General features: G+C 44.9%; 1 protein-coding gene across 1 annotated transcript in view; it reads left to right on the top strand.

Annotated features, from left to right (window-relative positions):
• Positions 1-5,293: 5,293 nt before the first annotated feature.
• LOC310824004 (calcium-activated potassium channel subunit alpha-1a-like) overlaps positions 5,294-15,164 on the top strand; it is a gene marked incomplete at both ends in the record, with an annotated part of 253,970 nt that continues 244,099 nt past the window's right edge. Inside the window, one exon of the mRNA XM_083696912.1 lies at positions 5,294-5,473. Coding sequence (XP_083553038.1) covers positions 5,294-5,473 — 180 coding nt within the window. The remainder of the gene's footprint in view (positions 5,474-15,164) is intronic.

Raw genomic sequence — 15,164 nt, 5'->3', positions numbered from 1 at the left:
TTCACAGTAAAAAGGTGAGTGAGTGTAGGGGTTAAATGTCTGCTTGAATGTGTATCCCCTCCCTCCCTCCCTTGCAACAACATAAAGTCAAAAACCCTAACCCAGAATAACCCTTTTCACTACAACCTGTGTACCAAATGGCATCTTTGTATCCCTATGCTTTATACCCCCATTCAATGACTGACAACAAATGATGTGATTGATAGTAATACTATTGTTTGTCTATCCAAAAGTGCACTCAATTCAATTGCCTTTCTATAGCTAAGCAAAGTGTTACACAGAAGGTCTGAGGAACCAAACGACGGCACACAGAGAGGGTAGATGAAGCCCGAAGGCGTATTTAATAATAAAAGGGAAAAGGGTAGGGGAGAGAAGGATAATCCAAATGAGAGGGGTCGGCAGGTAGTCGGGCAGGCAGACGGGTAGTCGGACAGGCAGATGGTCGGGAGGCAGGGAGGTCCAGTAATAGGTAAGGGAGCTAGGTCCGTGGAAGGGTCAACGAGGGGAAAACCAGGGAGGACGAGGTATCTGGATGGGTACGAGAGAACGCGGTGATACACAAACAAACACGAGAGGACAACAAAGGCTCGAAGCGTAATGCGGGTTACTGGGAAGGTTACCATAGACACAGTACAATCTGGCACTGGAGTGAAGATCAGGCAGGGTTTAAGTAGGTCGTAGATTGGGGATGGGTTGCAGGTGCGTTGATAGGAGATCGGTTCCAGGTGCGCTGTCGACTGGGAAGACGCTCCAGTGATGACCGCCGCGGCCTCGAGGTGGTGCCAGAGGGTTGGTTGGGAGGGGGAATGGTAACACAAAGGCAATGAAAATTGCGCGAGATAAGCAAATGGTGTCTGTTTCCATGGTTACCACAGGTTTTTTCGACAGTTTACGGGCCTTTCAGAAGTGCCTTTGGAGACTTTAAAGCCCAGTCTAAAACAGCCCTTTCCCTGGTGAATACAGTAAATAGTAAAGCAGTGCAGAGCAGAGTATTCTAAACTCCCATTAGATTGTCTCATCGTGTCTATTATAGATATTACGGTTAAGATAGCTGACTTTGCGCACTTTCTGGCACTATTTTGCACATGCACATTTGAGCCCTATGTCTTCTGTCTAGTTACTAAGCCTACTCCTCGGTGTCAGTGAGTCCAAAGAAATCGAAGAAACTCCACTGGTCTCCTCTCTCTACTGTGCATTATCACAGACATGCAGAGTTTTTCTGTTGTGTTCTCTGTTGTGTCACCCACATTTTCCATCCAGTTAGGCAGCCCCCAATTGCGCTACATCTGATTAGTGCATTGGGTGTCCAAAGCTCGAGGTCACTTCCTCTCAGTACTGCAATCAAGGTCACATGGTTCCTCTTGCTCATGATGTTACTGGAGAAAACTGCCCTCCAGCCCACTTCCTGCTCAGTGTGCAGTCCTGGGGCGAGTGCACCCACACCCCTCCAGTCTGACAGAGAGAGAGAGAGGAGGGGGGGGGGGGGGGGGGGCGGCGGCATGTTTTTCTTTCGTTTAATGCTTAATGTTGTGTCTTTGTTTGTAATTATGGTAAATTTCTATAGCAAATAAAGAGAGACCATAACAAGTAACACAGGACAAAGAGGCCAAGAGTGAGGTATGGGAAATTGAGAAAAACAATTATAAGCATTTCACATAGGACAGGACAAAGAGGCCAAAGGTGAGTTATGAAAACCAATTATAAATGTTCTACTGATAAGAAAACAGGTTGATGTACAGAGGGAGTGGTATCAAGAGGTACTTAGAAGTTGGTGCATGAAAGGAGCAAAGCCTAGAGGAAGTAGGTACCCAGAGCATAAGAACAAGAAACTGTAATAAGGAGTACAGGGGGTGATGTAATATTAACCAATTATAAACATTCCATATAAGACAGGACAAAGGGGCCAAAAGTGAGTTATGAAAAACATTTATAAATGTTCTTATTTATTCCATAAGAAAACACGTTGATGGATAGAGGAAGTAATGATTTATGGAGGGAGTGGTATCAAGAAGTACCTAGAAGTTGGTGCATGAAAGGAGCAGAGCCAGGGGGTACCAAGCACCTAGAAGGATAAGAGCAGGAACAATACTAATCAGTGATGTAATATTCTTTTTGATAATTACGATGGGCTCGCCACCAATATTGTAACAACCCGATAACTGTCTTTAGAAATGGGAGGGGAAACCAAACCGTGACGAGGTATAGGAACCGGGTGAATGATATTGGTGTCGAACAGCCAGGAAGTGTAAATGATTTGCATATGAGGGATGGAACCTATATTTGAAAAAGATTGGAAATTGTATAAACATGGTGTGCTGAGGGACAAACAACAGGATGCTTCGCGAACCACCTCGGCATTGTTACTTGTAATAAAAGTCTCTGAAGAAACCATCAACTCTAGTCATTGGCATTTTATTTCAAAGTATTTTAACTTCGAATTCCACAACATAATCCCATTGTGTAATCTCAGTAAAAGATGATTCAATATTTGAATAAATACTTGAATAAAGCATTGACAGTTCAGACTTTTTCTGAGAAGTTGTTCTAATAGATTATGATGGAGGGTTGAGGTGGATTGATAGTAAGCAGGTCAAACGTTCTGGCCGCAATACTATCCCAATGGGGACGAGTTGGGGGTTCTAAATCAGCTGCCATCAAAATAGCCGTTTTGGGACTTTTTAAACCATTAAAAATATGCCAAATAATGCGAAATAGTGTACATTTACCTGTTAATTCATGTTATCATTACACTTACTGCAGAAAACTGTTGGTGTTTTTTTTCTTAGGCTAAAAACGCTATTGTTTCTATGTTGAGAAGTATAAACGGCTGTGCTTTGCGCAGCAAGCAAATCAAAAGAGGAAGCTAAATAATAAACACATATTTATAACCAGCAATTTGGTGATTTATTACATGAAAGAATGACAGTGAAACAAACTCCAAGTAAATCGATATCTAAGAGTGGTTATTTTGGTCGAACAGTACCCTTAAAAAGCTCAAATAAGAGCTACCCCGGTTGTTTGATTTTGATTGGGTTAGGATTAACAGGTAATGGCCAGCTCCAAAATGAAAAGCCAACAAACCGAATTTGGTGTGTGTGTGTGAACTAAGGGATTTATTTGTAGAGAAAACTGAAGTTGGATATAAACCTGTTGACCAATAAGGTTATGTTTGAAATGGATAGGTTTGCACTTGAGTCAAGTCAAGTCTATTGATCATATGCACACAGTATACAGGTTGTAAACTGTACAATGAAATGCTTACTTTGAAAGCTTCCTCTCAATAGAAGTAACACAGAAGTAAACATAACAGTACACAATGAAGTAAGGCACAATACAAGTACTAAGTCAAAAGCAAAAATGAAAGAATAAGTATCTGGTAAGTGACAGGTATAGGTTAATGAAGGAGTCTCCGGGAGGAAAGAGACGAGCTGGACATAGACACGTTTTGAACATTGTACTCATATGCTGTTTGGGAAGTTTCCATGGGCTTAGTGACTACCATGGGGGTTAGTTAAACCAAAGCATCAGAGGTGGTCAGCAGGTTGTTTTGGAGAAGCTTCAAGGGTCCAAGATGGGGAGATCACCAGGTCAGAGCTTTTGTAAATATATGGTCTTGGTGGCACAACAGGTGTCATTACAGCATCTCCAGAGTGCCTTTCCTACTGTGAATGAATTAAGTCAATTAGTTAATTAATTCCTAAGTAGTTAATGACATACACGGACATACAAGGAATTGGAATTACAGTGGGCCTATGATAGAACAGTACATCAAACACCAATAGTGTTGAACATTGATTGTCCTTTGAAATTTCATATCTCCATATATTTGATTGACTTATTCAAAGTTTTTTTTTTTTTTTTACAGTGAGACATGTATGGCAATGTGGGAATCCTGCTACTTTCAGGTCCAACCTATTATTCATAAATAATGTGCACTGTCAATTAAGCAAGATGTAGGCCTATACAGTATTTGTGAAATGTTTTTCTGTATTGAAATAAACTTTCCTGTCTGCGCCTCTCATTTTCCTCATGAATCAAACTGATTGTATCACATATTAAAATGTTTGAAACTTCAATGACCAATTGACATGCATAATTGTGTAAAAGGATAATTGGTCTACAGACTAAGGACATGACTACACCTGTTCTCAGAGATTGAGCGTCCTTGAAATGAAGGTTAACATACACTTATGTTAACAGTTACACAGCAGAGAACTTCTCCATCATAGAGACCAGCTATATGCAAACAAGTGTGAATTCAATTCACCTCCTATTGTGTTCAGTTCTAAGAATGAAAATAGGGACAGTGCGTCCGACAGAGATGGAGTCATCTGTGGCCAATCTAAAAACAGTCTTAAAATGGAAGACTTGGCATTTCAAGTCAGTGGGTATTTACACAGTAGGCTTTTATGGAGAGCTGAGGGTACAGTCTGGATACATGAAGACATTCAGCTCAGCGACATGCGTCATTTTTAACACAAAACATTAGACGCGAAATGTAGCCTACGCACACACTCGGGCACTGGCTGGCACATCCGTGCCGTATTACTGCGCTCTTGTCCATCTTTATTATTAGAGCTACGCCCCGCCCCCCTACGTGTAGATCTCTCTAGCATTCTGTGGCGCGGATCTGACAGGCGCTATCAGCTGGCCGCTCTTTGCGAGAGCTGCAAGCGGGACCGAATGGCGACGGCGATATTCACCCGAGCGCTTGTCATTGTGTGCATCATTTGAAAGGAAAATACGATTTTCGTATGGTGAATGGCCAACAACAAACCATCGAAACTATCGATTAAATTGGCGCTTAGGAAAGTGAAATTAAATCTCTGCCGTTTATCGACAGAATGCCTTGATCCACTGCCGTTGCGTCTATTAAAATCCAATAGAACATTGGCAGCCACAACGGCTGCAAAACCTGTGCAATGGCATTTGTGCTAAAACACTTGGAAGACCCCTTAAAATGAAAAACTTCGTCATTATTGTGGAATTAAATGCCTCTAGCGAAGGGACACCGACTAGTTTGGACGAGTTTGCGCTTGCGGCGGTTGCGGAAAACAATTAGTGTTGAATAATTGAAAACAGACAATTATAGTGGGTAAGAATAATACTTAAAGCAGATCGGATTTTTTCAAGCAATATGGCTGGTGAGTGGGGCTGGGGACGAGGGCGTAGGCTCTCCAAGGCTCCTAGATGCAAGCTGAGGCCGATGGCACCGTTGCGTAAGCGGTAAATAAAGCGGCCTAATAATGTCAACAAGAATATAAATCCGGACTCCTCGATCTATATATCCAAGATGGACGTGGTTATCCCGTTCTCGCCAGATGTGCCCTGCGACAATAATGGACAGCGCATGTGGTGGGCATTCGTCGCCTCCTCCATGGTGACGTTTTTCGGGGGTCTCTTCATCATTTTGCTGTGGAGGACCCTCACATATGTATGGACTATTTGCTGCCATTGCAACATCAAACACAAGGTAAGGAAAATACCAACAATCATCAGTGTTAATCGTTTATTTTACATGGATTAGGCCTATTGTGCGTAATTACCAATTACTGTATTTATGATATTGTGCAACCCACATCCCCATTGATTTAGCAAAGGAACTCCCTCAAACTGAGTCCAATTGATATTCTGTTGCATTGCATTGGCCCTCAGTGTGATAGCGACTCACCACTACCTATAGTATGAGGAGCTGTTTGCGTGGTTATTATTCCAGACTTATTTTTCCCATAAGGTGTTGGCCATTCTGTTGATGTTTATGACAGTGTAATGTGTTTGTCTCTTATATTACTGTGTTTTTACAGTTGGATTGTATTTAGGCAGTCCTATTTCATGTGTGTGAGATGGTGCTGTGATGTTTTAAGATGCCCCTTTGCCACAGATTAACAACCTACTTGTCAGTAAATGCAGAACATTTAATGTTACAAAGTCTAACATCTCTAGTACATATTACTATAGGACACATGTAATTACTTCAGGCAATTCAATTAATTTGCCTCAGCATGGTATCTCTGTTGTATAATTAGTGTACAGTATAATTATCCAATTGAATTTAATTTCTATGATCTCTGCAACATAATGCTAAGTGTGACCCAATATCTAACCACTACCTTCTTTCAGATACAACACTATATAATTGCCTCTTTTTGTTGGGCAATGTTCATATTGAATAATGCTTAAGTTATTAGAGGTATATTTCAGTATTCTTGCTCTGTGAAATTACCTGTGCTGCACAATCAAGGTCATCTGAGATTGCTAATCTAGAAATAGGATATAAGGATGTCCGCTCGTTCCAGTGCTCAGGGTGGCCCACATACAAGATTAATCATGTGTGATTCACATGTGGGTAAAAGCCTGCTTCATAAATGACTCACACTGTTCTATAGGGCACAAGTGGTCCTCGGGTAGAGCTGAATACACATACATTACATTTAGATTTTTGACATTTTTTATATACATCTCCAAGGTGGGCATCTGAAAAATAAAATACATTCAAACTCAAAGAGCATCATCTGAGACACACGCACACACACACACAGAGACAGACAGACAGAAAGAGAGAGAGAGACAGAGAGACAGAAATAAAAATAGAGACAGAGAGAGACAGTGCAGTTTCTTTCCATTTGTATGTCTTGTATTGTAAATGTTTTGTATGCTTCGGCAATACATACTACATGAATGTCATGCTAATAAAGCAACTTTGAATTTGAATGAGAGAGAGAGAGAGAGAGAAATAATAATTACAATGTATTCTGTGCCAATAAAGCACAATTGAATAGGATAAAGAGAAAGCGACCCTTCTCCTCACCCTTGATGCCTTTTGTGTTGAGTTCAATTGAAATACAGTGAGTCATGTCTGTGTCTCTTCTTGCCCCTCTGCAAAGTCCTGCCGGCACCACAGACCCATTTGCACTCAGGCCGGGTATCATAACCGGGGCATCAGAGGGGATGAGAGCAGGGCACAAAGAGGGCATCTTCAGCTGGGTTATATTAGAGGGAGTACCAGAACTAAATCACTTTTTAGATGATGGCAGATTGCACCCCGTAAGACGATTTGGGCGACGCAAAATCAGATGTTTGCTAATGCCTTCCCCTGACAACTTACAGTACCCTGACCTTAACCACTCAAAGTTAATGCCTACTACTGCCTAACCACCACGCAAGTCGTAATTCACGTAACTCTGGCATCCTGACATGGGAGTGATAACACAGCCATGTGTGGGGGCCTTGGATTACTTACCATTCAGAATATAATCGAATGGTCCATCATAAACCTAAATTGTTAGATAATCCTTGTCTATGCTGTCTACGCATACAGTGCCTTCGGAAAGTATTCAGACCCCTTCACTTTTTCCACATTTTGTTCTGTTATAGACTCAATTTAAAATGGATTAAATTTAAATAATTTGCCATCAATCCACACACAATACCCCAGAATGACAAAGTGAAAACACGTTTTTAGAAATTTCAGTAAATTGATTAAAGTTGAAATACAGAAATACCTCATGTACATAAGTATTCAGACCCTTTGCTATGACACTCTTAAAATGAGCTAAAATGCAAAAATGTCATCAACAATTTTTTAATTCCAAATATACAGTGGGGGAAATAATTATTTGATTTTGTTAGTTTCCCCGATTACAAAGAAATGAGCGGTCTATCATTTTTATGGTACTTTTATTTTAACAAATAGAGACAGAATATCAACAAAGAAGTCCAGAAAAAACACATTATATAAAGTTATAAATTCATTTGCATTTGATCGAAGGAAATAAGTATTTGATCCCCTACAAACCAGCAAGAATTCTGGCTCATACAGACCGGTTATATGCCCATGAGGCACACAGATTACTCCTGTCACTTTAAGAAAGTACTCCTAATATCTGCTTGTTATGGGTATAAAAGACACCTGTCAATGGAATCAATCTCTTCCATTCCAACCTCTCCACCACCATGGGCAAGAGTTGTAGACCTGCACAAGGCTGGAATGGGCTACAAGACCATCAGCAAGAAGCTTGGTGAGAAGGAGACAACTGTTGGTGCAATTATTAGAAAATGGAAGAAATACAAAATAACCATCAATCGCCCTCGGCCTGGAGCTCCATGCAAGATCTCGCCTCGTGGGGTAAGGATGATCATGAGAAGGGTGAGGGATCAGGCCAGAACTACACGGGAGGAGCTTGGTAATGATCTCAAGGCAGCTGGGACCACAGTCACCAAGAAAACCATTGGTAACACACTACACCGTAACGGATTGAAATCCTGCAGTGCCCGCAAGGTCCCCCTGCTCAAGAAGGCACATGTACAGGCCCATCTGAAGTTTGCCAATGAACACTTAAATGATTCAGAGAAGGCTTGGGAGAAGGTAATGTGGTCAGATGAGAACAAAATTGAACTCTTTGGCATAAATTCGACTCGTCGTGTTTGGAGGGAGAGAAATGCTGAATGCTACAATCCCAAGAACACCATCCCCACCGTCAAACACGGAGGTGGAAACATTATGCTTTGGGGTTGTTTCTCTGCTAAGGGTACAGGACGACTTCACTGCATTGAGGGGCCAATGGACGGGGCCATGTACCATAAGATCTTGGACGAGAACCTCCTTCCCTCAGCCAGAGCACTGAGGATGGGTCGTGGATGGGTCTTCTAGCATGACAATGACCCAAAACATACGGCCAAGGCAACAAAGGAGTGGCTCACGAAGAAGCACACTAAGGTCATGGAGTGGCCTTGCTAGTCTCCAGACCTTAATCCTATAGAAAATTTGTGGAGGGAGCTGAAGCTTCGAGTTGCCAAGCAAAAGCCTTGAAACCTTCAGGATTTGTAGAGGATCTGTAAAGAGGAGTGGACCAAAATCCCTCCTGAGATGTGTGCAAACCTGGTGACCAACTACAAGAAACGTCTGACTTCTGTGCTTGCCAACAAGGGTTTCTCCACCAAGAACTAAGTCATGTTTTGCTTGGGGATCAAATACTTATTTCGTTCGATCAAATGCAAATTAATTTATAACTTTATATAATATGTTTTTCTGGACTTTTTTTGTTGATATTCTGTGTCCATTTGTTAAAATAAAAGTACCATAAAAATTATAGACCGCTCATTTCTTTGTAATCGGGCAAACTAACAAAATCAGCAGGGGATCAAATAATTATTTCCCCCACTGTATGAATTCCAAAAACTATTATCCTTGCATTAAGATGGACTCAATTCAACTTATTGAGTGATTTGTTGCATTTTAGCTCATTTTAAGAGTGTCATAGCAAAGGGTCTGAATACTTATGTACATGATGTATTTCTGTATTTCAATTGTAATAAATTTACTGAAATCTCTAAAAACCTGTTTTCACTTTGTCATTCTGGGGTATTGTGTGTGGATTGATGGAAAATTATTTTAATTTAATCCATTTTAAATTGAGTCTATAACACAACAAAATGTGGAAACAGTGAAGGGGTCTGAATACTTTCCGAAGGCACTGTATATGTCATTCACAGCGTTGTTTGGCTATCAGATCACTGTAATTGCTATGTGCACAACACTCTGATAATCAATAATGACATCTCACCACATGTTACTCTTCACACAGTTTCCTGGCTCTAAACATGATGAAAACACACAACATAACTACGCATCCATCTTGTGCCTGCTGTGTATCCAGGGGAAACTGGGATAGGGAAAGGCTCCACTGCCCTGGCTCTACGTCCATGTTCTGTCCCTGTGGAGCATCGGTGTGACTTTTGGATGGGGGGTTTGACACTTGGGGGACGTAGTGTCGTTACTGGGAACTGGGAACCATACCAACCTTCTCAGGCCATCCACTGGCCTAGCTCACCCCAGCCCAGCACGATGGGGAAAATAAACTGTAGACTAGACTCACATTCTAAAGTAATTACCATTAAACAGATTGGAAATAGGCCTAAGCAAGTTTTATTGATACTGTACATTACATTTATTCACCATGATTTGTCTTGGTGGTGTTGTCCACCAGTTAAGACATGCAATGGGCCATCTCTCTCTGTGTTGTGTGTGGTTAGACAGTGTCCTATTGCTCTGGCTGCCACAGGTTGACTTCCATGTGTCTTGTCATGTGTTGTTCATACAGTAGTGGCTTGGAGTGAGCGTGCCGGGGCAAAGCGTGACCAGTTTCCACTGACTGACAAACATGCTCAGCTCCACTCTCCACTCACTCGCCAGCCCTCTGTCCTCCTGTCCTGGATGGGAATAACTGGGCAGTCTGTCATGCTCAACACCAGAACTACAGGAAAACAATAAAAGTAGTTGGGGAATGGGTTTGAACATCTGGTTTCACTGTATTTTACCTTCCGTAACCAACCTATTATTCATTTAGAATTGGTGTGAGGGGATCATATGTAGAATGCAATTACATGATGAGTACCTAACTCGGTCACACTTTACATGAAGTTGTGCTTACTGTATACACCTGTGTAGTACTTTACAATATCGTATTAATATGATACAAAGTCCATCTTGTGTGCTGAATTTGTAGAAGAAAGATCCAGAAAATAACCATTGTTGCACATTTCATAGTGTTACGTAACTCTTTTTCTTTTCTTGAGTGCTGTAGCTCTGAACTCTATTTATTTCAACACAGCGATCTATAACACAGAACCCATTGAGAAGCTTATTTGGCTTGAATCCCATTTCTCAAGCACTGATACGATTGCCATTTAGGGACGGAGCACTGATGCCTGATGCAATTATAATCCACAGTGGCCATATATCAACCCAAACTATGTACCCAATCATGAGGTAGACATGGAGTCTGACCTCCTCTACTGTTACGGTCAGATCTAATGAACCCAAGCGCGGACACAGAGTCAGGACACAAATATAAAATAATAAGGTTTTTAATAATGGGGGCTGGGAATGGGACAAGCAGGGGAAAATGACAAACGGTGTATGGCAGGCAGGCAGACAGACAGGGCAGGCGGGTAGTGCGGGCAGGCAGGTTGACAGGCGGACAGGTACACAGGTGATTAGCCGGGTAGGGTTTCTGGGGAATAAAGGAGAGACGATCAAAAACAGAGAACAAACACAAGGACTAGTATCTAGAATACTAAAGAGGTCGAGAAGCGAGACTAACGTGTAGAAACACTGAATAACGATCTGGCGATGAGTGGATGGGAAGCCGGGGTTTAAGCACAGCACGGAGATGAGTAGATGGCCAGCAGGTGTGTAGATCGGGCAGGTGGAGAAGATGAAGGGAAACGAGAACCGGAGCCTGGCCACGCCCACACACAACACACACAGACAGACAAAGACAAACAGGAGAGAGGGAGGCACTGGCACAGACTAGGAGGAAGTGGAGGGCGTGACAGTGGCGCCACCTAGCGCACATCATCTGGGGTTGTTTGTGTTGGAGCGATGGAAGTCCCGGATAAGACCTGGGTCCAGGATCTGGGCGCGGGGGACCCACGTGCACTCCTCTGGACCGTAACCCTCCCAGTCCACCAGATATTGAAACCCACGGCCCCGACGGCACACGTCCAGCAGTCAATCATCCGGGGGGGGACAGGCACTGGGGGGGACAGAGGGCTGGAGGAGACAGGCTTTATCTGGGAGACGTGAAAAGTGAGGTGAACACGAAGGAGGGAGGGAGCTTTAAACGGACAGCACAGGGGTTGACAACAGACTCAATAACATAGGGACCAACGAAATGGGGCGCTAACTTCTTGGACTCCATCTTGAGGGGCAGATCCTTAGCCGGAAGCCATACCTTCTACCCAGGGGAGTACGTGGGTGCCGGGGTGCGGTGGCGGTTTGCCTGATTCTGAGACGGAGCAGGGCAGTGCGGGCACGCCTCCAGGTCCTCCGGCAGCGGTGCATTTGGGCCTGAACGGACGGAACCGCAATGTCCTCCTCCTGCGCACCATTTATGAGGGAGTTATGGGCATACTCCACCCAGGACAGCTGAGAACTCCAGGTGGACGGGTTGGCGGATGTTAAGCACCGGAGTGTAGCCTCCAACTCCTGGTTGGCTCGCTCCGATTGGCCATTGGTCTGAGGATGATACCTCAAGGACAAGCTGGCAGTAGCACCCAGGGCCTTGCAGAACGCCCTCCAGACCTGAGAGATGAACTGGGGACCTCTGTCGGATACGATGTCCAATGGGATGCCATGAAGGCAGAAAACATGGTCCACCATGAGGTCGGCGGTCTCCCTGGCTGAGGGGAGTTTAGGCAATGCGAAGAAATGAGCAGCTTTGGAGAAGCAATCAATGATGGTGAGAATGGTAGTCTTACCGTCAGACGGGGGGACACCGGTGACAAAGTCCAGGGCAATATGGGACCAGGGACGACTGGGGACTGGCAGGGGACGGAGAAGGTCGGAGCGGGGTTTGGATGACAGGTGAGGCGTGTGGAATGAGCCCACTGTTGAACCTGGGAGCGGACTGAGTCGGGGACAAAAAGGCAATTAGGAGGACCGTTACCTGGGTCAGGTTGTTGGATCTGGGCACACCTGACCTGTGCCTCGATCTCCCAGGTGAGGGTGGCGATGAAGCAGGTGGGTGGTAAAATAGGAGCTGGCTCAGCAGGCCTTTCCTCCACAGAGTAGAGTCGAGACAGGGTGTCAGGCTTGACATTGCGGGAACCAGGGTGTTACGTGAACTTGAACCTTCCTGTTACAACCCGGCTCGCTAGGGGAAAGGGAAGCAACATAAAACCAGATGGATTTGGTAAATTAAAGTTATTTTATGAACAAGGAACTTAGAATTTCTAGATGATAATCATGCACAATCAGCGCCCATCGCATGAGTCGCTGGTTGTGATTGTACATACGGGACAGAAAAACACGAGGGTTATGATCTGTAAAAACTACAACCGGTAAGGGACTGGACCTGACATACACGTCGAACTGTTGAAGTGCTAACAACAATGCAAAGGTTTCCTTCTCAATGGTTGGGTACCTAACTTGGTGCTTGTTGAACTTACGAGAAAAATAACACACCGGATGGTCAACTCCATCCGCACCCTCCTGCAATAGCACAGCCCCAGCTCCAATAGCACTAGCATCAACCTCTATTTTAAAGGGTCTGGAGAGGTCGGGAGCAGCGAGCACAGGGGCGTGGCTTAATAGAGATTTCACACTCTCAAAAGCATGTTGACACTCAGTCCACGCAAAATCTACCTTGGGACTAAGTAGCGTGGTGAGTGGATGAACTACTGTGGAAAAATTGCGGCAGAAACTCCTGTTGTAACCTGCTATGCCTAGGAACCTGCGAAGTCTAGTGGGGGGAATGGGACACTCTGATATGGCAGAGACCTTGGCCTCTACAGGAAGCACTTGACCTTGGCCCACTTGTCTGCCTAAATAAGTGACGCTGGCTTTTCCAAACTCACCTGCACGGGAGAGGAAGTCTGCCATGACCATATGCGTCCCTGGTCTGTGCACGACCGAAAAGTTGAAGGGCTGCAACGCGAGATACCACCGGGTGATCCTCGCGTTCACATCCTTCATGCGGTGGAGCCACTGGAGGGGAGCATGGTCAGAATAGAGGGTGAAAGCGCGACCCAGCAGGTAGCAAGGCACTCCTTCTCCACCGTGCTGTACCGGCCCTCCCTCTCCGATAGTTTGCGGCTCAGGTACAGCACCGGCCGAGGGAGATAAGTTGGTCGAGATCCGGGGGTTCATCACGGGATGTCAGCTCGTCCTTTATGGCGTCGCTCAAGGTGTTCCGGAACGCGCCCTGGAGAGCCTCGTCATTCCAGCCGCTCTCAGCCACGAGAGTCCGAAACTCAATGGCTAGGGAGGCCACGCTGCGGGAATCTTGGTGGATGGAAAAAAGTCGCCAGGCTGGCAGGTAAAATCCACGTATGAGGAACAGACTGTCGACTGTTTGTCCCAAATGGGAGCGCAGCCCCTTTAAACGATCCAATAAGACACGCTATGCGTGACCGGTCAGAGGAATAAGTAAGTAACTGTTATTCGAAAACCAACGAGCACTGAACCAAAAAGCCCGACAGGAACCCAAATCACCACCATAACGTTTAGGCGCAGAGACAAAAGGTTCGCGAAAATGGGGAATGGCACTAGGAGCTGGACTAGGGGCTATAGGGGGTGCCTGGGAGGTGGGAGGGGTGCAGAGATTATTAAGGGCAGCGGACAATTCCCTCAAACTGAGCGATATGTCCGCAAGCGCTCTCTCCTGTTGCCTCAGACGGACCTCCTGACTGGCGCAGGTCTGACGGAGAACCGCTCCAGTAGATACGATGGTCTCCAAGGCTTGGGAGTGTTGTCCCAGAAGGACACCTTGAAAGGTTAGGGCTTGCTGGAGGGACTCTGCGTCCGCTGGGTTCGTTGTCATGGCCAGATTGTAATTTTATGGTCAGATCTAATGAACCCAAGCACGGACACAGAGTCAGGACACAAATATAAAATAATAAGGTTTTTAATAACGGGGGCTGGGAATGGGACAAGCAGGGGAAAATGACAAACGGTGTAGGGCAGGCAGGCAGACAGACTGGGCAGGTGGCCACATAGGGCAGGCAGACAGACAGGGCAGGAGGCCATGTAGGGCAGGTATGGTAGGCAGGGCAGGCAGGTTGACAGGCGGACAGGTGAATAGCCGGGTAGAGTTTCTGGGGAATAAAGGAAAGACGATCAAAAACAGAGAACAAACATGAGGACTAGTATCTAGAATACTAAAGAGGCCGAGAAACGAGACTAACGTGTAGAAACACTGAATAACGATCTGCCGATGAGGAAGATGGGATGGGAAGCTGGGGTTTAAGTACAGCACGGAGATGAGTAGATGGCCAGCAGGTGTGTAGATCGGGCAGGTGGAGAAGATGATAGGAAACGAGAACCGAAGCCTGGCCACGCCCACACACAGACAGACAGGAGATAGGGAGGCACTGGCACAGACACCTCCCCTCCCCTCCACAGCCCTCCTGTCATGCTGTTATGTCTTCCTCTGTCTGTCACCGGACAATTAAAAGGACCTCAGCTCCCTAGGAAGCAGGGACGTAGGAAGTATATTTCGCGAGGGGGTGCTGCCTAAAATGTTGGGAGGGGACTGAAGGGGAGAACATTTTACATATCGCCTGTTAAACAAGCAATTATGGTGACTTTTGATGGGAGAATGACGTCGTGGTTAGTGCAAATGAAAAGCATGAAATGATCGGGTCTCAGGTAAATGACACTA

The sequence above is a fragment of the Argentina silus genome (genome assembly GCF_951799395.1).
Source record: "Argentina silus genome assembly, chromosome: Y".
Lineage (NCBI taxonomy): Eukaryota > Metazoa > Chordata > Actinopteri > Argentiniformes > Argentinidae > Argentina > Argentina silus.
This window is presented reverse-complemented; position numbering and strand designations above follow the sequence as displayed.